This window comes from Labeo rohita, chromosome 10, assembly GCF_022985175.1.
Source record: "Labeo rohita strain BAU-BD-2019 chromosome 10, IGBB_LRoh.1.0, whole genome shotgun sequence".
NCBI lineage: Eukaryota > Metazoa > Chordata > Actinopteri > Cypriniformes > Cyprinidae > Labeo > Labeo rohita.
Genome location: NC_066878.1, coordinates 8,772,163 through 8,799,104, shown reverse-complemented (window position 1 = coordinate 8,799,104; position 26,942 = coordinate 8,772,163). Strand labels below are relative to the sequence as shown.

Below are 26,942 nucleotides of genomic sequence, written 5' to 3'. Positions count from 1 at the left end.
ACAAAAAAAACACCAAAACACAACAACATAAAAAACAAACTAAAAAACACCAAACAAAACAAGACACAAAAATAACAACTAAAACTAAAAAAAAAAACACAAAACAACTAAAATTAAACAAAAAAAAAACAACACGAAACAAAAACAACCAAAAACTAAAAAAAAAAAAAAAAAAAAAAAAACCTCAAAACAAAACCAAAAAGAAACAACTAAAACTAAAATAATAAAAAATACAACACAAAACAAAAACACTACTAAAAAAAAAAAAAAAAAAAAAAACCACAACACAAAACAAAAAACACCTCAAAAAAAAAAAAAAAAAAAACTAAACAAAACAGCAAAACACAACAAAGAACGTAACTACAACTAAACAAAAAAACAACTAAAACAAAAAACACCACAAAACAAAAACACAACACACAAAAAACACCACAAAGCAAAAAAACACAACTAAAACTAAAAAAACCCCACAAAAACAAAACGCACCACAACACAGAAAACAACTAAAACAAAAAAAAGACACAAAATGAAACAAAAAAAAACTACAACAAAAAACACAAAAAATAAACATTGTAACTAAAGCAAATAGCGAAAACACAACAACATAAAAAGCACAACTAAATAAAAAAAAAAAAAAAAAAACACACACACAATAAAAAGTAATAATATATTTTAATTATTACAATGTTAAAATAGTAGATTCTTAAAACACTTATAATAGACCAACTAACGTTTGTTTTGGCTAGATGAAATGGTTCATTAAGTCCTAAGTTCATCTCAGCTGCATGAATGAGAATGTAGCTGATCTAGAATAGGATCTCCTGCTCTGTAGGGTTCTAAATGGAGCAAGACGAGAGAGCATGGAGGGGACGGCTATGAGTCACAGATCCCAGAACAGTGAAGAGCAGTGAATGGGGATGTCACCCCTGGAGAACTGCGCCTGCGGTTCAGAGCGTTAGCGTGACAGCGTAAGCTGCTGACGGGCTCCTTTCACAGATTACTGTAGAAACATCCAACACAATGCAACAGCATCTGTAGGGGATGTGAGGGTAAAGCGTGCAAAGCTTTGTCGTGTCACACTGTTGGGCTTTCAACAGCAAGAGCAATGCTGAAAGTCAGGATGACACTCTACAGATGTCCTGTCAAGACTGACAAATGAAACAATGGCGAAGGCCAATGCTGCCTTCAAGTGCTCCTGGGAAGCACCTACGATATGACACATCAAAGTCAGAAACGCAATATTGAAGTAACAGTGAATGACGGCACCAAAAAAAATATTTAACTACAAGTGAATACACCTGAATAACCAATCTATGATGTATTTATATATCTGGATTAGTTTTTATTTACAAAATATTATTAATTTAACAATTAAATAACAATACAGAGAGTTATACCTCCAGATATGTATATTACACCTGAAGAAAGCTATTTGCTAACAGGACAAAGAAAAAACTCAACCTTTCCAATATCAAAACAGGTATAATTATACAATTATACAAAACTCCCACTGGTAAAAATGATTTCACATTATCATTTATGTGCATGTAACACATAATAACTATATTTCTAACTCCACTCGAAGGCTGTATACAGCCTTAAACACATACAGCGGTTTTACTAATAAACAGAACAATAATAAACATCCGCATAGTACATTTGATCAATCTGCCTAGATTATATGTAACAGACCAAAGCAGCTTGTTTAGTTTCAGTAAGGAGGCTGTCAAAATGAGTTAGAGCTCTAAATGCCTAAGCTGTAGCTAACTTGGCTGGTACATCCAACCCTTATTTCAAACATCTGAAGTTTGAAATTTCACTTCCAGCCATTTAGGAATTCCTACATATAATTACATACCAAGTCGGTGGTATACACTTACATATAATTCTGTAGTCAAAATGAGAACAATGCACAAGTGATTTTTACAGAAGTACAGTTAAACTTTAAACCTAGATCAGCTGAAATTATTGTCAACCGCAGGTATTATTTTTAGATTTTTATTTCAAAATGAGACGAGGCTTTGCTCACGTTGTGTTTAAGTTGGTTTTTAAACTACTGAAGCTTTTTTTAGCAAAATTATCATTCTTATCAAAATAAAATCTGAAATCTGTAAGCTAAACATCTACAGTAGATACAGTACGCCATTATGATCATCCATCTTCAACTGCACCAAATGACATAAACGTTTTCAGCAGCTACATTAACATCATTTCTATATATGTGACCTTGGACTACAAAACCATTCATAAGGGTCAATTTATTTTAATTAAGTTTTATACACCATCTGAAAGCTGAATAAATAAGATTTCCACTGATGTATGGTTTGTTAGAATAGGAAAATATTTATCCAAGATACAACTAATTTAAAAAAATCTGGAATCTGAGGGTGCAAAAAAAAAAAAAAAATATTGAGAAAATCTTCTTTAAAGTTGTCCAAATGAAGTTCTTAGCAATGCATATTGCTAATCAAAAGTAAAGTTCTGATATATTTACGGTAGGAAATTTACAAAATATCTTCATGGAACAAGATCGTTACTTATATCTTCATGATTCTTGGCATAAAAAATAAAAAAAAAATCAATAATTCTGACCTATACAATGTATTGTTGGCTATTGCTACAAATATACTTATGCTACTTATGATTGGTTTTGTGGTCCAGGGTCACATATAATGATTTCTATATATCTATAATAGATTGTTAGTATTCAAGCCTTTCAATCTAAAATAATTCATCAACCTTTTCAAAACAGAATCTTTAAGAAGTACCACATCACATCGAAAATCCACAGTTGTGGTTGTCTACCAAATTACACACTAGACACTCAACTGTCTAGTGTACGAATTTCATAAGCTTATTTTATCACTGGAGTCCAAACCTCCTTTTATTCTACCACATAAGGAAAGCTGCAGATGAGTGCCTGAAGTGTCCAACATTCCACACTTCGTTTTTTTTTTTCAATTAAATAAGTGCATCTTCCGGGAATATGAAGTGCACTTCATGCTGGAATTTTCAGTATGAACACTACTAAATGGCACAGAATAGTGTATAAGCAAGCACATTCGGACACACTTTACATCTTTGGCAGGAAAACGACTTATAAAGCCACATCTACTTGAATCACAAACACACTCACAGAAGAACAACAGAAAATTCAATACTGTGCAAACAGACCCAGGCAATTAGAGTCCAGAAAGAAGCAGTCTACAGACAATAATAAACCAGTCATTATGCCGCCACTGAGCTTTTCACAGCCAAACCAAACAAGCACTTCCAAAAAACAGCAGTAAAAAAACACATTCACACACAGGCCGCAGCAACCCAGTCTCTTACCTCAAGAGCTTCCAGCGTCATAAATCCCGAAATTGAGAATCCGTCAATGATGTCCTCCTCGGCAGAGGTAGACTCTTTCCTCTTCCTCCTCGGTGGCCTGGGACGTGAGGAAGAGGTGGGGTTGGTGCTGTTTTCCCTCTCGGAATCCGAGGAGAATCGAAGCACGGCGCCCCGGACATGGTTATTCCTGATCCCGTTAGACACGCGCTCCCGGTCTCGCACCGACCGAGACTTCCGCTTTTTCCGGATCCCGCTGCACCGCGGGCCATCCATTTCACCAGCTGACACTCAACCGAACACTTCCCGTTAGGAGGCTCTCACAGGTGGATGCAGAACGATTCCCAACAAAGACCTGTAATGGAAAGCTCAATAACTGTACTCCAGTGAGGGGCGTGCAATTATCCAAATTCCGAAAGCAGCTGATGTTATGCGACTTTGCTCGGAGTGCGATACGCACGTGAGATTCCAGAAGGATGAACGCATATATATCCACAAGCACAGAAATCCCAAATCGAATCCTGCTCAGGGTTGCCAAACTGGAAAGTATCCAATCTTCCAAATTCAGCCTACGTTTAAGAGAAACAAACTGGCAGATCACTTGAAGCGTCTTCCAACGGAGCTGTAACAGGTCTCCTCATGGCTGTCCTCACGGACCCAACACTCTGTTTAAGTGCAGTCTGACACCTTCCCATCCTGCAAGTCAAAGAGATAGAGAGCAGACGTTTGAAATGTTCTCTCTGAGCTCCTTCCCAGAATCCCCGCCCTTAACTATACATAGGAATATATCATGCAGGCATATTTAAATAAAGCTTTTTCACAACACATCATCAGATCATCTTAAGACGCCTTCCTTTTGATCTAATTCCACAATGGTTCACATTCCCTTCTTCCCAGATCTTAGAGTTTCTTGAAAGAAAACAAAATTTATGGTAGGAAATTATTCAGAATGTGTTCCAGCAGATTAAATACATCATATAATGAGCCATTTACAGAGCTGGGTCTAGATCTCCCGTATTACATATTCAAGAGCTTATATTTCTCCTCCTGCACACTGTCATTATTCTGAGACTGCTATAACCGGAGACAGGAGGGGGAAAATTATTCATTTTTCTTAACAGAGCTGTGGATCAAGGGAAAAAAATGTCATTTTCTCACAGCAAATTTTAGTTCAGCTGATTACACTGAGAGAACATTTATGGCTGACTTCCAATAACCTTCTGTACACAGTTACATCAATGTACAGCCACAATCATTCAGATAATCTGTACAAAGCACTCCTGATTATTTCTCAATGTCATCAAACTATAGATAAAACTCACTACAACTTGTTTAATCTGCCACACTTAGGCATTTATCTGAATAGCAAGCTAAACAGTTCATGCTAGGCATTATTTTCATTAACTCCAAAGTAAAAAGACATTGCTCAACATAATTGTCAGTAATTTTTTAATAAGTTTTTAGCAAAATCATCTCCAGTCTGTGACTGAAATTTAAATACAAGACAAAAATCTGGCAAGAACATTTACAATAGCTGCATTATGACATCATGATCATCTTCAAATTCACAAATGACATGAAGTGACATCATCATCAGCTATCAGCTTCAAATTAAATCACATTAACATATACAGCATCTACATTACGACATCATAATCACCCATCAACTTTACTAAATCACTAATATCATAATCAAGCATTAACTTAAACATCATTAAATGACATGAACACCTACATTATGATGACAAGCAGCCAAAAATGTCCACTTTTTACTACGGTAGCATCACTGACATCACAATCCTCAACTACATTATGATATCAAAATCAAGCATCAAGTTAAACATCATCTGATGACATGAACATGTCACTATATCACAACTAGCCATAAATGTAAGTTTAAGTGTACACACAGACATCATAATCAAGCATCAACGTGAACTTCTCAAGATGACATGAACATCTACAGCAGCTACAGTATGACATCATAGACACCCGTCAACTTAAACTTCACCAGTCACCAACCTTCATCTGCTTTCAAAATCCACCACTAACTACCCGCTAGATATCAGCATTGCAATCTGACTTTGTCGACTAAATTATGCATTCCAGAAACATTTAACCAACAGCAATGACCAACAGTCCAGGTGGGCTATTATTACAAAGCCATTCTCAACCACATATCCCTTTAACCTGATGATGCCCTGTGCTGGCACTCCGCGCGCGCACACACATACACACACACACCCCAAATATATAAATGGTTTTAATGTATTTACACTCCCTGCCAGCCCTCCCTTCACTCTCGCTGTCTTCCATGAGTCCTTTTTGTCTCTCTCTCTCTCTCTTTCTCTCTCCGTCAGTAAATCTCACGCACCGTGGCCGGTCCAGCCCACAGCAGCAGCAGCAGCAGCAGCAGCGCCTGGCACTGCCTCCTTCAGCTCTAGATCCACCAAAACACAAAGCCTGCCTTCTCTCCTGCAGGACAAAAGCAACACATGCAAAGCCTGGCGAGTGGAGGAGGGTCGTCCGAGCGAGTCGTCGGCATTCGGAAAGCGCGCTGCTCTAGAACGGAAAACAAAAGAGAAATTTTTCCACAAACAAATAAATCCTGCAAGGAAGCGACGCTGCTCCTCTCCGCGAGTCCGTGCTTCAGGATCCCGGAGCGAGCGGGGACCGGGCGCATTGATACAGTACTGCCGCAGTGCCGCTTTACAGGCGATCCGCTTCCTCAGCGCATATAGTGCTCTGCTTTCTATACAGAAGACTCGGTTTAAATGCATGAGATATTCCTTTTAGTTACTATATATTATCAGACACTCTATATGTACTTCACCATACCATCATTTTCCATTACACTACCGTCTGCGCTGATTATCAAATAATCCTATTCTGTATGGCACCGATTACTTGATTGATGCCTTCAATGAAGGCGCGAATTAGGGGTTTGACCGTTAAATACAACAGAAGTACGTCTTAAGACGTTTTAATACAGTATTGATTACACACATACTATAAAGAACGTTAAACAAACGTTTAAGAGACCACAAAAGTTGAATTGTAGGAAAGTATTTACATTTGTTTACCTGAGGGGGCAACCATAACGTACGCCATTTGAGCTTTGCGTTTCCATAAGTTACATTAAAATCGACGTACGGTCATAACAGTGCGCTATATTCATATTTTACCACAACAATAAATAAATGTTTGCATGTTTAAAAAGCCACCTTACCTGTCGCTAATGGCATCAAAACAAGGATAGTTTGAGTTGGGTCAGACGAACCTTAAACTGACTTCCCCCAAAATTACTGACAAGATATGAAATTGTATGTAAATTCTACACTACTAGAAAAACATTACAGGATACTAATCACAAATTCGTTCAACATACTATTCATTCCCTGGACACTGCCTTTTGCACAGATTATAACAATGCAAACCATATTGCACTTACTGAACCAATTCAGTGCATTTGAGTTAACACTTTTAAAACTTGCAGCAGGGGACATTCCCAAAATAATAAAACAGTTGCTTTTAGATTTACAATACACTAACATGACAAAAATCCAAAACACTTTGAACACCGAATCACTGCGTAGACAATCCAAAACAGTTTCTTGACATGTCGTCATGTTAAAAAGAAAATAATTTGACGTGTAAAGAAATCTTGCAGACTATTTGTGGTTTATAAGGCCTGTTGTACCTTTAGGTTCAAGCCACCTTACTTGTCGCTAATGGCACCAAAGCAAGGATAGTTTGAACTGCGTCAGACCTTAATTTCGATACCTGACGAACATTATTAAATATAAAAATTGTCAATTTTATATTGTTCTACATTGCTGGAGAATTACAATGCACTTATACAAAGAAATATATATAAATTAATGCAAATATCCAGACTAGCTCTTAACAGACATGTTTTGTCCCACTTAATGTCCTTTAAGACGACATTCATTCCCACTGCCTTTCACACTGATTATGACAATGCTAATCATTGCATATTGTATTATTACTTGCTTGATGCTTTAAATGTGAGCCAATTTAATGCATTTGAGTTGATGCTTTTAAAACTTGCAGCAGGGAACATTCTCTAAATACCAACACAGTTGCTTCTAGATTTACTCTAACATGACAGAAATCCAATACACTTTGAACACAGAATCACCCCATAGACAAACCAACACAGTTTCTTGACATGTCGTCATGTTAAAAAGAAAATAATTTGACGTATAAATAAATCTTGCAGCCTATTTGTAGTTTATAAAGCCTATTGTCCCTTTAGGTTCAAGCCACATTGCCTGTCGCTAATGTCGCAAAAGCAAGAATATATTGAAGTGCATCAAACAAACCTTAATTTCAATACCTGATGAACCTAATTAGATAGAAATTATATAGAATTCTACACTGCTAGAGAAATATTACAATGCACTAATAAAAAAAAAAACAAGCAATAAATTAATGCAAATATCCAGACCAGCATGTTTTGTCCCGCTTAATGTCCATTAACATAACATTCATTCCCACTGCCTTTCAAACTGATTATGACAAGGCTAATCATTGCATATTGTATTATTACTTGCTTGATGCTTTGAACGTGAACCAATTCAGTGCATTTAAGTTGATGCTTTTAAAACGTACAGCAGGGAACATTCTCTAAATACCAACACAGTTGTTTCTAGATTTACAATATAACATGACAAAAATCCAATATACTTTGAACACACCAAATCACTGAATAGACAATCCAAAACAGTTTCTTGACACGTAATCATGTTAGAAAGAAAATAATTTGACTTCTAAAGAAATCTCTCAGCCTGTTTTGTAGTTTATAAGGCCTATTGTCCCTTTAGGTTCTTCCATCTGTCCAACCACATTGTGTTGATTCAGGCCTCATCAGCGCCAATGAATTAGTGAAAACAATCCTGAAATTTACAGCGTCTAAACTCACTGGCTGCTAATCAGACTTAGTAATTGCACAGGCTATTAAATCTTCATTTGGCATCGCAAGGATTTTCAACCAGAACGCTGATCCAGCTCAAAAGCAGCATTCGTTTCTTTTCAACCATGGCATGTGGCACAATGCATATCAAGGTGTTTCATCATAGTATGAAATGCATAAAACAAGTCGTCGCATAATCAAACACTTGTTCCCCTTTAACATTTTCATTTTGTGCATCTATTCCTGTACTGCCCTCAGGCTGTGCATGACTTTCTACAGTATGCCTCTAACACTAGTTATTTGGCAATTAGTAACTGCTATTAGGCAAAATGTACAATCAATTAAGCCTTTAAACACATCATTCAAGCTTGCATATTTAGAGTCAGATGTTCTTTGTCATTTGTCATTCTTTTATACTAGGTTTTATTGCTCTTGGTATGTAACATGAAGAGGTTTTCCCTTTAGGCCAACCCTGTGGTGACCTTACGCACCCCTGCTATCAAACCACACTGAAACCAGAGCCCAACTTTACTTATTCAAAATGTTTGTGCACTCAAGAGAGGCACAGCAGACTTTGATATCCAAGGCAAAATGTTGAAAAACAGCAGTTTTGATATGTGATTTAGTCTGGTTTCTGCAGGGTAAATTTCAGACCTTTAAGATCAAGTAAAAGAAATTTAAGGAATAAACATCAATATTTTATCTAAATGTAAATGTCTAGGGAGCACACAATGAGGTTTTAGCAACACTTTAAAGTTTGAGAAAACAAGTTCTTACAAATCTCCATTTTTAATTTAATTTGCAAAAAAAAAAATAGCTTAAAGCTTGAATACCTCTGCTAGCAAACACCAGAGTAATTATTTTTGTCTCATTTACCAGTACAATTTTTTAAATGAAAATAAACTTGACATAAGAAGTCTTGTTTTCTCTGAAATTAATCGAAATTACGTCAGTTTATGATTAAAACGAGAACAAATACGTGCCGACGTGCTCAAAATCAACTTAATTCAAAGGCAAATATTCATACCTCTTGACAGATATTTGTTCATTTTTCTCAATTTTATTTATTTTCTCAGAAAACAATACTTAATTTCTTCATTTTGCATTCATTTTCAAGTAAATGCATCTTGATTTACAGCTGTACACTGCAGAAATTTGTTACTGAGGGAATGCTTGCAACATTTAATGAATGAATTTAAGACCTTTGTAAGGCCTTAAATTGTTAAAGGTCAAATTAAGACTTTAAGACACGCAGAAACCCTGTTTAAAGCACAGTAAGAAATTCTCTGTTTATAAGGAGTTATTCATCTTAGCATGAGTGTTATCACCCACTTGATGTGTTTAATCCATCTCACACTCACTCCCCTTTTATGCATCCTGATAGAAAACACACAACAATTTATTCACGCCACATTCACGCCTCTTTAAAAAGAGCACAATGCGATGCATCAAGCAAGTATGACTCTGCAACACTTTCCACCATGTAAACTGTCAAGCATCAAAATATGGATTTTCTACTGGAGGTCCTGCAGTCCTGGGAATTTATTCCACTAATACAGTGTGTTCTAAAGAGTGGGACGGTACAATACCGGGTATATTTATATAGCATATAGTTCCATGTCTCTACACTCCGCTGCTTGTGATTAATAGACCAATACACAAGAATAATAATGGGACTGTATCAAGTAAATGTGTGCGAGAAGAGAAGAAAAGAACGTTTCTACTTAAAATCACAGCATCCCTATAAAATTGATTTTTAAAGCAACAATTGTCTCAGAGCATAACACGCATTACTTAATTCATTTTTGTGCAATCAGGCCAATATTGTCCTCACCCCATCATTAACCAAATGCCTCATTTGCACTTTCATTAGCTATAAAGATTTTTCATTCTTTCTGGCACCCGATCGAGAGTCACTGTAACGATTTGCATGCTGTGTATCCATAGTGTTTTTATCGATGTTGTCTGAAATAACAGAGCGAGCTCTTCTATCTGCTCCCCGGGAGAGAAGGGATGTAACAGCTGTCTCCTTGACACCAGATGGGCGGGACTGATTTTGTCGTCCGTTTGTGAGCTTTTAATTACTCGGTAAAACACTCTAAATAGGCTAATGAAAAAAGCAGATGATGAAAGGAAACCATACTGTGTTATATTTCAGATATGAATCCATTTCTAATAGTTTAATATATTGATTCCATCAGCATTAGGTTATAGAATGTGGATTTGAATCTCTATTATAAAAGGTTTGCTTTATAAAAAGTCATGATTCTACACTAATTTCTTAGAATTATATACTGTGTAATATTGCAGTATCACATATACATATGAAGAGTTCAGATGCAAAACCAGCTAAATCCATCTGACGTCTTTCTTTAAAAAATGCATTTTGATCAGGCTCAGACACATAGGTTTCTATGTAAGTACTGGTACTTCTGACTGGGTATTTTAGCGAGTTTGAAGAAAAAGTATTTGATGGACGTATAATATGTGTCGAGAGCATTCACTCAGTATCATTATCTCATTTTTGACCGAGATGGCTTTTAGCTGGTTTTGCATCTGAACTCTTCATTATATATATATATATATACACATATATATATATGCTACTATATTTTTCCTATTTTGAGACATATCACAAACACACAGGCTTATCTTCCAGCACTGCTAACAAACTCGGAAGATCACACATATATATACACTGTTAACGTATGTTTATATATAGTGGCAGATGTGCTTGCCTTCGAAAAGCTTGTTTATTTTTAACCCTAATGCAGTCTTAACAACTGCAGAGTGTAACAAGTATATGTGAAAGAGAAGTTATTTTATTCTCCAGCCCCTATGGACAATTACCAGTGTGCAAACAGTGTAACAATGATGCTTCAGCACTGTTAACATTTCCTCATATTTATATGACACAGGAAGTACAGTTCATAATACACAGTTATTTACATCTGATTGACCATTTAAAACATCCAAGGCCAGCTGCTCACTAACAACTGTCAACTTTAAAGAACTGTCTGCTTTTCAGACTGAAAATATACTCATCCACAGACCATCTAAGGTATAGATCAGCGTTAATTTTGACAGCAAAGTTTTTTCACTAAATGTCTTAAAATGTTTTAGTCATATTTTAACCATCTGAATTATGTTAGTTTTACTCTAGTTTTAGTTGACTAAATATTATAAGATTTTAGTCAACTAAATCTCCAGTTTATTTAGTTGGCAAAAAAAATCGAATGGGTTTAGTTAAGGTAATGCATTTATTAAGAATTTCTTTAAAATGACCACAGGTTTGTTTAGGTTTGATATTAAGGTACTGCTATGACACGCAACATTAAATAAAACCACTTCTCATTAAGAAATACAAACATGGTCTTCTTTTCAGTGAAATGCCAGTGCTAATATAGGCTAATTAGGCATTCTTTATAACAACTTGTTCACCACATTCTTCATTCTTTCAAGCAGACATATTTATTAATATAAATAAATTTAGATTAAAGGAGAAGTCCACATCCAGAACAAAAATTTACAGATAACGTACTCACCCCCTTGTCATCCAAGATGTTCATGTCTTTCTTTCGTCAGTTTTAAAGAAATGTTTTTAGAGGAAAACATTTCAGGATTATTCTCCATATAATGGACTGGTATGGTGCCCCGAGTTTAAACTTCTAAAATGCAGTTTAAATGCGGCTTCAAACGATCCCAAATGCGGTTGAAAACGATCCCAGCCGAGGAAAAAGAGTCTTATCTAATGAAACGATCGGTTATTTTCATTTTAAAAAATACAATTTAAATACTTTTTAATCTCAAACACTCGTCTTGTCTTGCTCTGCCTGAACTTTGGGTATTCTGGCTAAAGACAGTTAGGTCGAAAAACTCCCATCGTATTTTCTCTCTCAACTTCAAAAATCATTTCAAAATCACCCTACATCGCTGCAGAAGTACCGACCAAGTCTTTGCAAAGTGAACATGCAAAGAAGATCAAACACCCTTAACAAAAATAGCAATATAGGATGATTCTGAAGTTGAGGGAGAACATGAGATGGGAGTTTTTCAACATACCCTAACTGTCATGAACTGAAACAAAAACAGTCCAGGCAGAGTAAGACAAGACGAGCGTTTGACATTAAAAAGTATATAAATTGTATTATTTTATCGTTTCGCCAGATAAGACCCTTCTTCCTCGGCTGGGATCGTTTACAACCGCATTTGGGATTGTTTGAAGCCGCATTTAAACTGCATTTTGGAAGTTCAAACTCGGGGGGCACCACAGAAGTCCACTACATGGAGACAAACGCTGAAATGTTTTCCTCAAAAAACAATTTCTTTACGACTGAAGAAAGAAAGACATGAACATCTTGGATGACAAGGGGGTGAGTACATTATATGTAAATCTTTGGTTTGGAAGTGGACTTCTCCTTTAATCTTTATTAGGGCTACTAAAGTGATTCAGTCAAGAGCAGTGAGTGATTTTCTGTCTTTCTCTTGCTGCTCGATTAACATCAATGCCACAGACAATGCCAACTAAGTTAAGCTACTATCTTTTTAAAACTGAATGCAATGTACTGATACACATCTGATATTCTCCCAACTGTTTACGTTCACCTAAGACGGAACCGAGTGCGTTCACTCTTTAAAAAAACGGACAATTCAACATAATTTTGTGTGTATTTCTCTGTTCATGCGACACGAAAGAGTGCTCTTGTGTTGTGTGAGAGGCGCTGCTTCGGTGTCTGCGCTCAGAAAATTCAGACTGAATTAAGTTCTCTTTTGCGTCATCAAATTTATCCGTATGTCTGCTCTTCTCTTACTTCCATATAATAACATTTTTGAACGTTTTATGAGACTTGCAGCAAATGTATGCCAGCTTATGTCTCGCAAGACAGATCAATAGGCTATGATACAGTTCAAATGTATGCGTCTAACCTGCTAACCATGCAGCAGATTCGTTCTAAATGAATCTCTTCCCAAATCGTCCCTCTCTAACATTTTCACCGTTCCCTAACGTTTTTATTCATTGATGAAAATGTAGATAGATTTTCATTATAGTTTTTGTTTTGTTACCGTCTCGTTTCCGTCTGTGAAAAAATGTTGTTGGCAAAAATTATGACATAATTGTCAATAAAAACAATTAAACACTGGTGTAGATGAGTTTGTTTCTTCATCAGAACAGATTTGGAGAAATTTACTATTACTTCACTTGCTCACCAAAGAATCCTCTGCAGTGAATGGGTGCCGTCAGAATGAGAGTCCAAACAGCTGATAAAAATGTCACAATAATCCACAAGTAACACACACGACTACAGTACACCAATTAACATCTTGTGAAGTGAAAAAGCTTCATGTTTGTAATACACAAATCCATCTTTAAGATGTTTTTAACTTCAAACAATTGAGTCTTTAAGTCCTAATATTGCTTTCTCCAGTGAAAATTCGAAAATATGCACAGATCAAGCGCCGTTTACAAATGAAAACACATATGTTGATTTATATGTTGATTTATATATGTAAGATTTATTTTTGGCCTTTTTGCCTTTATTATTATAGGACAGAACATAGTGGACAGGAAGCAAAGTGGGAGAGAGAGAAGGGGGCAGAATCGGTAAAGGTCCTCGAACTGGGATTCGAACTCGGGACACCCGTAGCGCAACGGCGCTGTATGCTGGCGCGCTGCCCACAAGGCTATCGGTGCCGACAGCTGTTTTGACTCTCATTCTGATGGCACCCATTCACTGCAGAGGCACCGTTGGTGACCAAGTGATGTAATGTTAATTTTTCCGAATATGTTCTGATCAGGGGGAAAAATCATCTACAACTTGGATTTTCAGTTTTGGGTGAAATATTCCTTTAAACATGGACTTAGCACCTGGAGTACTGATGGGGAAAGATTATTAAAATGAAATAAAATTGAAACCACAGCCATACCAGAGAGTAAACTGAACTATCCATGAATGCCTATCCTCTAGATAGAGAGAGAGAGAGAGAGAGAGAGAGAGAGAGAGAGAGAGAGAGAGAGAGAGAGAGAGAGAGAGAGAGAGAGAGAGAAACTACTCAAGCAGCTGCAGCTAAATAAAAATTCCTTAAGAATCAGTGACTCTACTGCGGTCCCTCAGCTCAGCATCTTCCAGACACCTATCAAACACACTGACAGTGCAGCTGAAATCTCTACAGCTCAGAGAAAAACATCACATTGCAGACAATTAAAGCTTTACCACACACACACACACACACACACACACAACACAGCACAATTCAAAAGCTTTTTCAAAAACCGAACTCATGTAAAACCTTATTATCCAAAAAAAGGAAAATCCTGTCATCATTTACTTACCCACATGTCATTTCAATCCCAAACTACCCCTTTAAAATCTGTCATTATGGTTTAAATGCCACTCATTCCTCTTGTTCTGATCCCTGCCTGCACTGACAGTCACACTGTAACTCATGGCCCTCTGCCAGCATATTATTACCAACTTTAACAGCCATCTGTGTCTCTGACTCAGGGGATGAGATTTTGATAACTCCCCTGTCATTCTTTGCCATTCTCTCCACCGTGACAAATACATGTATATGCGCTGTATGTAGAGACATGTGGGGATAAAAACTATCATTGTAGCATTCATATCAACACAGCAATATTTATTAGCACAGTTTTCAAAAACAGTTTTCAAAGTGCCGACAACAAATTGCTATTTACGCAGATCACACCATGCTAAAGTGTGCTCACCAAAGTGACGTGGCACAAAGGTGTAAAATCTCCCAACACCAAACGTGTTTGCATGAAATCAAACATTTAAGGGAATTAAACAAGACTGTAAAACTACTTGCCTCATATAAACGTCAAATTATTTTTGCATGTTATTCATACAGAAACCCAACCATCAGGACTCTGTCTGAATATTCCGTGGAATACCAGCAGACGCTCACATATACAATACAGAGACACAAAAACAAGCTTGAATGAAAGAAGCAACTATATATTACATATGCATGCTGAACATGATTTGTTGCCGTATGTTGCAAAAATCAACAAAATGCCATGACAAATTATTTTTAGTGCAGTTTACATAAATTTAACTAGATTTTCTGAAGAAAATGCGAGTAGTGCTTGCTCATGCAAAACTCATCAAACCTGGGTGGTCGCCAAGGCTTTGCTATGCATTTGCTAGAGCATTCTGGGTCAAACACTGAATGCTTGCTATACAATGGCCCTGTTTAAAAGTTTTGAGTGTTTTTTTAAATAAACATTTAATATCTTTTGAATGGACAAAGACAACAATAGACACTATGAAACAGAAAACGCTGGATGGATGGACGGATAAAGAACATAGAAAAATGGATTAATATATAATAGATAGATGAATAGATAAATAGAATAGATAGAACAGAACGACTGACAGAATTGTGGATGGATGAGGAAGTTGACAGAAGGATGGATGGATGGATGGATGGATGGATGGATGGATGGACGGACGGACAGACAGATGAATGGATGGATGGACGGATGGATGGATGGAGAAAGAACAGAAATAAAAGAGAGATGGATGGGTACACAGATGGATGGACAGATGAGGAAGTTGACAGAAGGATAGATGATGGATGAATGGATGGATGGATGGACATACAGACGGATGGACAGATGAGGAAGTTGACAGAAGGATGGATGGATGGATGGATGGATGGATGGATGGATGGATGGATGGATGGACACACGGACGGATGGACAGATGAGGACGTTGACAGAAGGATGGATGATGGATGGATGGATGGATGGACACACAGACGGATGGAAAGATGAGGAAGTTGACAGAAGGATGGATGGATGGATGGATGGATGGATGGATGGATGGACACACGGACGGATGGACAGATGAGGACGTTGACAGAAGGATGGATGATGGATGGATGGATGGATGGATGGATGGATGGATAGATGGATGGATGGACACAGATGGATGGACAGATGAGGAAGCTGACAGAAGGATGGATGATGAATGGATGGATGGATGGACACACAGACGGATGGACAGATGAGGACGTTGACAGAAGGATGGATGATGAATGGATGGACACACAGACGGATGGACAGATGAAGTTGACAGAAGGATGGATGGATGGAAGGATGGCTGGATGGACGGACAGATGGAGAAAGAACAGAAACATAGGGTAGATAGAACAAAACAGCCGAAAGAATGGACAGATGGATTGATGGATGGATGAGTAGGTTGACAGATATAGGATGGATGGAGAAAGAACAGAAATAAAGGACAGCAAGTGCATAGATATAGAAAAGATGGACTGATAGACAATAGATAGATGAACAGAATAGATAGAACAGGACAACTGACAGGATTGTGGATGGATGGGTGGGTGTATGGATGGATGGATGGACAGACAGATGGACGGATGGAGAAAAAAACAGAAATAAGGGCAGATGGATGGATGGACAGACGGATGGACAGATGAACAAGTTGATAGATATAGAAAAGATGGATTGACAGACAGTATGAATAGAATAGATAGAACAGAATGACTGACAGAACTGTGGATGGATGGATGGATGGATGGACAGACAGGCAGATGAGTGGACAGATGAGCAAGTTGATAGATATAGAAAAGATGGATTGATAGACAATAGATTAATAGACAGAATAGATAGAACAGAATGACTAACAAAATTGTGTATGGATGGATGGATGAACAGAATAGACAGAACAGAATGATGGACGGATGAATGGATGGACAGATGGATGGGTGGGTGAATAAAATAAAATGAACGATGGAAGGATGAATGAAAAAGAAGAGAATGATGGATGGGTGGGCAGATATTGGAATAAATGTAATGATAGATTGATAGCACAATACCATAGATTGATTAGACAGATTGACAAAACTATTGATAGAACAATAGACAGAAGGTTAGAAAAACGCTAATAACTTCCTGTGAGGTGTGGCCAATCAATTCAATACAGTTAAAAAATTCTAGTGCTACATCTTTGATGAGGGGCATGAAAGAGTTAGTTTGCATCAGGCTACTTTAAATCAACGTTTCTTCTTGTCTAGAAATTTGGGTTGACGGGTGATCTATAAAAGCCTACCTTTGTTTCACTGAGTAAAAGACGAAAAGTTAAATAGGTAAAACAGCTTTCCCAAAACAGTGTCAAGGGGTGAACACGAAACACTCCGTGACCCTACTGCGAGGCTGTCATTCAGCGAATCAACACTGCTCCATTACCTCTTGCACCCTCTTGTCAAGATTACAAAAAAGCTTTTACTTCAAATGCATGTTTAAGAGTTTTCCTCACAGGGCTTTGGAGGGATAAGTGGAGAGGGGAAGGTGGGGGAGGAGAGGACGGATTGTGGAAGAGAGGTACAAGTGCTGTGTTTTTCTTTTGCCGTTTTTTTTACGGCATGGCAGGAAGTTCGCATCACTCCGCTTCCTGTCGTACATGCTGCACTGGGTCTGCTGAATGTCCAATAACAGAAGGGCCATTAGCTCAAAGCATGTGTCGGGGGGCCGTGCGCATGCAGGCGAGTTGAAAGAGACACAGATGAGCCTCCGAAAACTATTCCTCTTCCCTGGCACTGCAACATTCAGCCATCTGAATACACAATTTACAGAGAGATATGTAAATACGCCATATTCTCTCAGCCCCCATCTTGAAAGCACGCGCACACACATACCCGAAGCAGGCTAATTGTTCCTTTTAAGAGGCAAAATGAGAACAGTATCTCATTGTGCAGGCAGAAGATGGAGAGAGAGAGAGAGAGAAATAGAAGGATCTCTCCGGAATAGGAGGCAGGGATATTTTCCAATTATTCAGCCTTTCTCTGCTATCCCACAGGGCAAGCTCTAGAGCGCGAGAGAGGCAAAGAGAAAGTCGCACTCGTTTATTAGTATTAGGGGCCTCTTCTGTTTTTCCTCCCAGGCCTGTGGTCCCGAAACACAGTGTGGCAGAGCACACACACACACACACACACACACACACACACAAAGAAAAAATAGAGAAGTGCAGGGTGGCAAAGGGAAACACATTAGGGGAAACTAGGAAAACCACAGAAGTACACTGGCCCCCCAAAACAATTTTGGACACTTATCCAAATATATGAGTTTCTTTAGACAATAATATCAAATCAAAGACTTATATACAGTAAGTAAATTCATAATAGTACACTACAGTGTATATATAGCTTTGAGCTCTTGGATATTCTAGATGAAAAATACACAATACTATATATTTAGTTTTTATAAATATATTATTATTATTATTACACTAATTTTAAAAAATAAAAATGTTTTTATTATTATTATTATTATCATAATCATACTAATGACAAAATTAGGTTTTTACAAAAAAAAAAAAACATTTAATAATTATTATCATATTATACTAATGATAAAATATTATGTTTTTATAATAAAAAAAATATTATTATTATTATTATTATTATTATTATTATTTTTGAAAAACTTAACTTTAGATAATAATATTCTTTTGATAATAGAAGTACACTATACTGTATATATAGGTTCTTGGAGCTTTTAGAATAAAATACAAATACATATTTAGTTTTTATATATATATTAGTGTTATTATTATTATTATTAAAATAATAAAAGATTATACTTTAAAAAATAAAAATTGTTGTTGTTATATTTTATTAATGATAAAAGATGTTTTAATAAAAACAATAATAATTATTATTATTATCATTATTAATGATACAAGATTTTATGTTTTAATTAAAAATGAAAATGATTCTTGTAATTTTTGTTATTATTATTATACTAATGATAAAGGATTATACTTTTAATTAAAAAAAAATTGTTGTTATTATAATTATTATTATTATTACACAAATTATAAAAGATTGTTTTTATAAAAATAAAACAAATTATATTAATGAGACCAGATTATGTTTTTATAAAAAAATACAAATTGTTATTGTCATTTTTGTTATTATTATTATTTTATTATTATAGTAATAATAGAAAAACTATATCTTTAGATAATAAAATTCTTTAGATAATAGAAGTATTATTATTGTTATTATTATTATTCATATTATTATGTATATAGAATTTCTTTTAGCTTTTGGATACACTGGAAGAAAAATATAAATAAAATATACATGTATATATTTTGTTTTTTGTTTTTCAAATAATTATTCTATTATTATTATTATTATTACTATTATTACTATTATACTAATAATAAAATATATTTTTTTATATTTTTAAGTTATTACTGTTGTTTGTTATTATTGTAATTATTAAAGTAATAACAGAAATATTCAGACATCTTTAAATTCTTAGATAATAGAAATACACTATACTGTGTATATATAGTTTTCTTTTTTTCTTTGAGCTTTTCAAAGATATTAAATACTGTAAAAAAAATTAAGATAATGACTGTGTTACACAAGCTGGTAAAAAGTCTTTGCAGAAAGAGCATAGAATTATTTGCAGATGTCACTTGGTTTGATATTTACACTAATATTTACACATCTGTGAGTATAGTGCAAGTACTTTTTTGGAGCCACTGTATATGCAGACAGCAATACAGTTACAGAATCTCAGTACAGTGCTAAAACATCGCCTCACATTCGTAGCTACAGCACTGTTATTTGTTATTTGGCAACGTGTGACCTGCTTATTACAGAGTAGCATTAACACTCGTGCTAGCAGCCAGCTGCTTGAATATCGAAGACACACTGAACACATTCAGATTAACGAACACAATAAGTATACAACACGCCGTCGACATTCACAGTTTGTTTTCACCATCCGTTCATCCATTCATGCCGTCATCCTTATTAGTTTTCGTGTCTCTTGGAAAGCTGTTACATTCAGTGGTGCTTTCAATGTACCCAATAACAAGCATTTAAAAATGACAGGCTTGAATGCAAATTAATCCTTCACACATGGAAGACAAAGAAAAAGATTACGCGTCACAAAACAATAAAATACAGCACCTCAGCCGTGCCAGCATGCACAATAACCAGTAGTAACATAAAATGCGTGTTCATGTCAGCTGTGTAGGATATATTAGAGATTGGTAGGCCTGCCTACTCTAAGAGGTGGTCTGTGGGCCTGTACGGACTCATCTGACTGTATTCAGTGCCATCTCCAGCCCTGCATGTTGGCATGACTGTGATGTAGGTTATTACATTACCTCAATGACTGCAGCGGCTGCTGTACAGAGATGAAGCCATACATCAAACCTCCACACACATCTCACCAAACCTGCAGCTCACGGACCACTTCCTTCATTTTCAGCACTCGGTCTGTGTAGACATGCATCCATCCATCAATCCATCCATTCATCAATCTGTCCATCTCTACATCCATCCAAATAGTCCTTTTTAAAAAGAGAATTTGCATCTTTGGGTAAACTAGTTCCATAAGTTTATTTTTCTCACTATATATATATATATATATACACACACACACACACACATCCATCTTTTAAAAAAAAAATATATATATATATATATATATATAAATAATATAAATAAGCTTTTCACACATAGTATATGTTCTTCAAATACTTAAATACTTTCACTTCAAATGTGCTAAATTCCAGCTTTAACCCAAGAATAAGTACCAGTACTTACATAGAAACCTATACATAGTAGCCAGAAAGAAATGTTAAGCCTATTTCCGCCATGTATGGAAAAAAAAAAAATCATGCCAAAAAATTAATTCTGTAATTATGACATCCCCATGTCATACTTACGAGAAAAAAAGTCACAATTAAGACTTTAAAAGTCATAATTACAAGATAAAAAAAGTCAAAACTGACATATAAAATCAAAATTATAACATTAAAAGTCAAATTTATGAATTACTTGTACATAATTACAAGATAAGTCATATTTATGAGATAAAAAGTCAAAATTGACTTTTGTCAATTTGTGTGTACTGAACTTGGTCCTCCAAAAACCGTTAAAGTCATAATTTCGACTTTTTATCTTGTAATTACAACTTTTAAAATAATAATTTAAAATTTTTAATCTCATAATTATGACTTAAGTATGTCATCATTTTGACTTTTTATCTTGTAATTACTACTTTTAAAGTCATAATTTCAACTTTGCATCTCACAATTATGACTTAAGTGACAATTTCGACTTTTTATCTCATAATTATGACTTAAGTATGTCAAAATTTCGACTTTATCTTAAATATGAATTTCTAAGTTATAATTTTGACATTTTATCTTGTAATTATGACTTTAGTACGTCAGCATTTTGACTTTATAAGTCAATTTTGACTTTTTTTTAAAGTCATAATTTTGACGTTTTATCTCGTGATTATGATCTGTCATAATTTCGACTTTTATCTCATAATTATGATTTAAGTATGTCAAAATTTTGACTATTTTAAATATGAATTTCTAAGTCATAATTTTGACTTTTTATCTCATAACTATGACTTCAGTATGTCATCATTTTGACTTTATAAGTCAATTTTGACTTTTTTTAAAGTCATAATTTTGACGTTTTATCTCGTGATTATGATCTGTCATAATTTCGACTTTTAAAGACAATTTCGACTTTTATCTCATAATTATGACTTAAGTATGTCAGAATTTTAACTTTTTATCTTGTAATTACAACTTTTAAAGTCATAATTTTAACGTTTTATCTCGTAATTATGACTTAAGTATATCATCATTTCGACTTTATAAGTCAATTTTGACTTTTTTAAAGTCATAATTTTAACGTTTTATCTCGTAATTATGATCTAGGTCGTAATTTTGACTTTTAAAGTCATAATTTCATAAAGTCATAATTTTATCTCAATTATGACTTAAATATGTGATTATTTCAACTTTTTAAGCCACAAAATTGATTCTTGTTTGATTAAAAAAAAAAATGCACTAATTGCTTTAATTTTTTCCCCATATTGGTCATTTAAAAAATAAATAAATAAATAAACGCACACTGTTACATTTTAGAGATTTGCGCTTATTACATTTTTTTTTATTAAACCATTTTATTATAGAAAAGTTTATTATTTATTAAATTGCCCATTGGTAACAAGAAATCTTTAATATTGTTTACATTTTTGCTTTAAGAAAATGTATATTTACTCTTTTATCAAAAAAGACAGCAATATACTTTTTGGAAAACAGGAAAATGATTTTTTGAGGTGCAGTAAACAACAGGCTTTGAATGACGTATCCAACATTATCAATTTACATTTTCTATTTAAATAGGAATTGCTGCATTGAAAACTAACCAAGTACAAATGACTCACAATTGTGTTTTCTGAAAATCAAGTTCCTTCCTGAAATAAACATTCAGTGTGTGCTGGACAAAGACGCTATTCAGTTATTTCTTCATTTCCTCATGTCTCAAGGAAGACAAGATGCTTTATTTTATCATACCTCATCTATAAATAGAGACAGAAAAGGAAACAGCGATAGGAGAGAAAAATAAACAAAGCACCTTGTAGGGAGGAGGTGACATCCTGATACAAGACTCATTTCTGCAGGTAAATAATTTTCTAGAGAAAAATGTGTGTCGCTGTCATTGGCTTGTCAGGCCTATTGTCCTTGAGCAATGATGCTGCCTGCTAGCATGTCTGAGGGGAAAAAAAACACCCATATCACGATGAGAAACAAATTGCACTGTCGCTCTGAATGAATTGAGTGGACAGAAATCACAGGTTTCCTCCACTAAACCTTTGACTGAGCTGCGGCTGTGAATTGCTTTGATACATGCTGTAAATCCAAGAGTGGGATGGGTTTTTGCATCCGGAAAAAATGGAGAGAAGACCCGGCGCATTTCTGCAGTAGTTTCCACCCGAGAGAGTGCACTCTATGTGTGCGTGCTGAGGAGGAGTTCAGGAAGAGTCAGAGAATTACAGGCTATCATAGCCAAGTGGGTGTCAAATTATCCTTTCAGCGCATTTACACCATCACATGTTCCTCTGTGTGAGTGTGTGAGAATGTGTGTGGCCCCTAACCCAGCTGCATCTCCACAGTAATGAGCTTCACTCAAGATGGAGAGACGGTGCGAGAGAAAGACAAAATCTGTGTATGTGTCTGTGTGGGAGAAGAGTGAGAAGAATGATAGCACAACGCCAGCGTGTCAATACGCACATGCATTTTAATGGCCAACTTGCTACTCTGACAAGTGACTTTACTTTATATGTACCCAGTTCTGTTTTACTGGTGTTAATCTGGCACCTGGTGCTAATTTCCTTAATTATATGACAAAGCCTATTTAACTGGCAGCATTGCTCCAGTTTTCTGAGACTGCAAGATGGCGGGCCGCTCTAAGGTGACTGAAACGCTGCAGCTAAAGAGATGACACTTTCAGACATTGAGAGAAAAGTTGGTCATTCCAAATCTGTGATTTCTCAAATATTACAGGTTTACCTTAGGAATGACACTAATTCATTCAAGTTCCACAAAAAGGCAGGCCGTCCACGTAAGACAAATGCTCAAGAAGACATGATGCAGAGACTTTTACTGGCGAACCGGTTCAACACAGCAGCTGGAATTGCTTGCCAGTCCAGTGCTGAAAAGGTAAGAATCTGTCTCTGCATATTTACAAGAAGTCCAAGCCTCTCGTCAGCAGAAAGAATCAAAAGGCTAAGCTCACATTTGCTGAAGAGCATGTTGTGTGGAAACATTTGGATCTGATGGGAAACATAAGATTCGTACAGATACTAAAAAAAAAAAAAAAAAAAATTATAAGTCTTTCAAGCACTACTTTTTTTATTTTCAGGGACTTCAATCAGAGATCGCACTTGTGTCTTCTATTTCAAATTCTAAAAAAAGAGAAACAGATAAATAAAAATGCACTAATAAAAATGGCAAAAATAAAGTGAAGCACACACATGCAAATTATTATTATTAAACTATTACAAAGTATACGGCACTTTTATTATAGTAAATCCACGGCTAATTTTCTCAAGATATCTGTATTTGTGTATACTTTCTTTTTTCTTCGTTTTGTTTTTAGAACTGTATTACCTTAATGGTTTGATGTTTTCTACTGTTTAAGAAAAAAAATCAGAATAAAAGATTCACAAAATCGTTTCGAAATCCTGATATGAAACAAAGGATAGCAAATCAGCACCGAAGTCCTGATCTGAATCAAACGATTCACGATCCACGCTACGAAGATTTGATCTAAAGCAAAAGATTTGCAAACCAGCACCGAATTCCCGAACTAAAGCAAATGATTCGCGATCCACCCCTTACGAATATTAACCATGGTTTTACTACAGTTAAGTAACCACAAATTAACCATGGTCTTGCTACACTAACCATAGTTTAACCATGGTATTTGTTGTAAAACTATGGTTATACAAATAATAATCAATGCACGAAAAAAAACATACTACACTTTTACTATGATAAACCAAGGTTTTTTTTTTTTGTAAGGGACGCTCTGAAGTACCGATCTGAGTAATGATTTGTGAAACATCAAATGTGATTTATAGATCGGGGCTTAAATTTGCGTATCGCAAATCATTTGATTTGAATCATTCGCAAAATGATTGAAAAACCAGTTCCGGAACGAAATCAAAAAATCTGCGTTATGCAAATTAAAGTCCCGATCTGAAACAAATGTTTTGCGACACGCAAAGTTCCAATCTAAATCAAATTATTCATGATACGTGATTTGAAGTCTCGATCTGAAACAAATGATTCGCAATGTGCGATCCAACTGGAACGCTTCGAAAACAGTGAATCAACTGATTCCGAGTTTTGAAAACGCTCCGTTTCACCCATCACTGCGATTTTTTTTTAAATCGTTACAAGCGATGTTGAAATTCCAAAATAATGGCTCTTTTAATTTGATCTGGTTTTTGCAAGTGAATCGCTTGAAATTAATGATGGAAATCACAAGTTAGAATCAATCAGAGCGGTTCCAGCGTAAATGATTCAATTGATTTGGTTCATCTGTTCCTGTTTTCACGTCTTCAGCCATATTTACTCAACACTGACAGTACTACTACTTGCTTAACTTGATTGTTTTCTGACATTAACTGAAATGAGCAAAAAAGTTATTTTTGTGTGAAAAGATGTGCTTATTAACAAAATGAAAAACTTATTTCACAGATACATTATCTTTCAATAATTCAAACACTTTTCAAGTACCTCTTTAAGAATATTGCTATTTTCAAGGGTTTCCCAGGCCTGCAGTTTCAAAAAGTCAAATTTAAGTACTTTAAGCACTTTAAGCACCTTGTACGAACTCTGGAAATAGTTTGTTTGCGTCAAACTGCTAAAAGACTGAAGCCCAAGTGTGTAAAGAAGTTAGTGAAAGATGGATGAGGAAGTGTTTGGGGGGGTTTTCTACAGCAGTAATTGTGCCTCTTATATAGATACATGACAGGTAAATGCAAATGTTTATCAGAACCTCCTTCAGCAACATGCAGTTCCAACCCCGCAAGCATCTCCCAATCAGTCAGCAATTTTCAAGCATGACAATTGCCTGCAAAACAGGTAAAGCAGTTCCTTAAAGCTAAGAACACTGAAATAATGAAATGGCCAAGCCAGATCCTGATCTAAACTCAACTGAAGATCTCTGGAAAAATCTTTGACGACAAAGTTATGGTTAAGAAACCCACTACCAAACTGGAAGAGAGTGGAAGAAGAGTGGACCAAGATCACACCAGCGCAGTGTGAGAAACTATGATGTCCTACGGCGCAGATGTGCTGAAGTCATTCAAAGCTAGAGTTTCTACACTTCCTACTAATTATCGACAGCTGTAGCCCTCAAAAATTTTAGTTGTAATCTTTTGTGCTACAGTTAAAACGCCTTGGATATTTTGTCAAACATGTTAATAGAACAGTGATAGAACTGTACACTGTATCATACGCAATATATAATATACACTTTGGCAATACTGTTATTCAGGCTAATGAATCTATGTTGACTGTATATGCGTGTGGGAGAGAGAAAAAGTGAACTTGTCTGTGACCACATTAACATCTCTGCGTTCACTGTTGGCTTCCCTTGCATCATGCGTCAGGGCTCTGTGTGTGAGCATCTCCTACAGCCCGTTCAACAAACAGAGTATATGATACTGCTGAGGAAAGATGAATTCAATAAAGAACTTTCTATTAGAACAAAGAAACCGTGAGAGAATAAAAAAGAAGCCTGTAAAACAATATAACATAAAGGTATATAGAACAGATACAACTGTATGATGACATTTTGATAGTACGGAGTGAAACCTACAGTAAGTGTGTGCATGTTTGCGCATGTAACTATACTCGAGTTTCGTGGCCTTTGACATCTGAAAACATTGTGTTTTCAGGAATCTTGTGGATAACAAGTATAATAGACTTTAACCTGTATTGGTATATGGATGTCATTGGATTCTGAATAGCTTCTGTGACTCAGCAACAAAATACAAAGCACTAGGCAAATACTGTTGCCATTAAAACCAAGTCTGTGCAAACATATGCAAAGACATTTACCTCTTATGGGTCATTTTCCCTCATTGGTTTCAGTAAAACCACATGTAGTTTATTCAGCATCAATAATTGAAGTCACTTCAATTATATCTAATGATTTACTGTATATAACAACAGTGTTTTATATGGTATTACCTATAGGGAATTTAAAAATCATTATCCCGTTCTCCACAGCCTCCATTAAAAAAACGTCCAAACTAGCCAACAAGGCTGTTCAATTTATA

At 35.6% G+C, this 26,942-nt stretch overlaps 1 protein-coding gene across 6 annotated transcripts in view; it reads right to left on the bottom strand.

Annotated features, from left to right (window-relative positions):
• The window catches only part of auts2a (activator of transcription and developmental regulator AUTS2 a), a 466,844-nt gene that overhangs the window by 421,927 nt on the left and 17,975 nt on the right, over positions 1-26,942 (bottom strand). For 4 of the 6 annotated variants that reach the window (XM_051120207.1, XM_051120209.1, XM_051120206.1 and 1 more), the window contains exons 1-2: positions 5,705-6,001; positions 3,334-4,026 (exon numbers count right to left, since the gene is read on the bottom strand). In XM_051120207.1, the coding sequence (XP_050976164.1) occupies positions 3,334-3,606 (273 nt within the window). In that variant the 5' untranslated portion in view covers positions 3,607-4,026; positions 5,705-6,001. Of the gene's footprint in view, positions 1-3,333; positions 4,027-5,704; positions 6,002-26,942 lie in introns of those variants that run through there. The other 2 variants (XM_051120204.1, XM_051120205.1) reach the window with 2 other exon arrangements.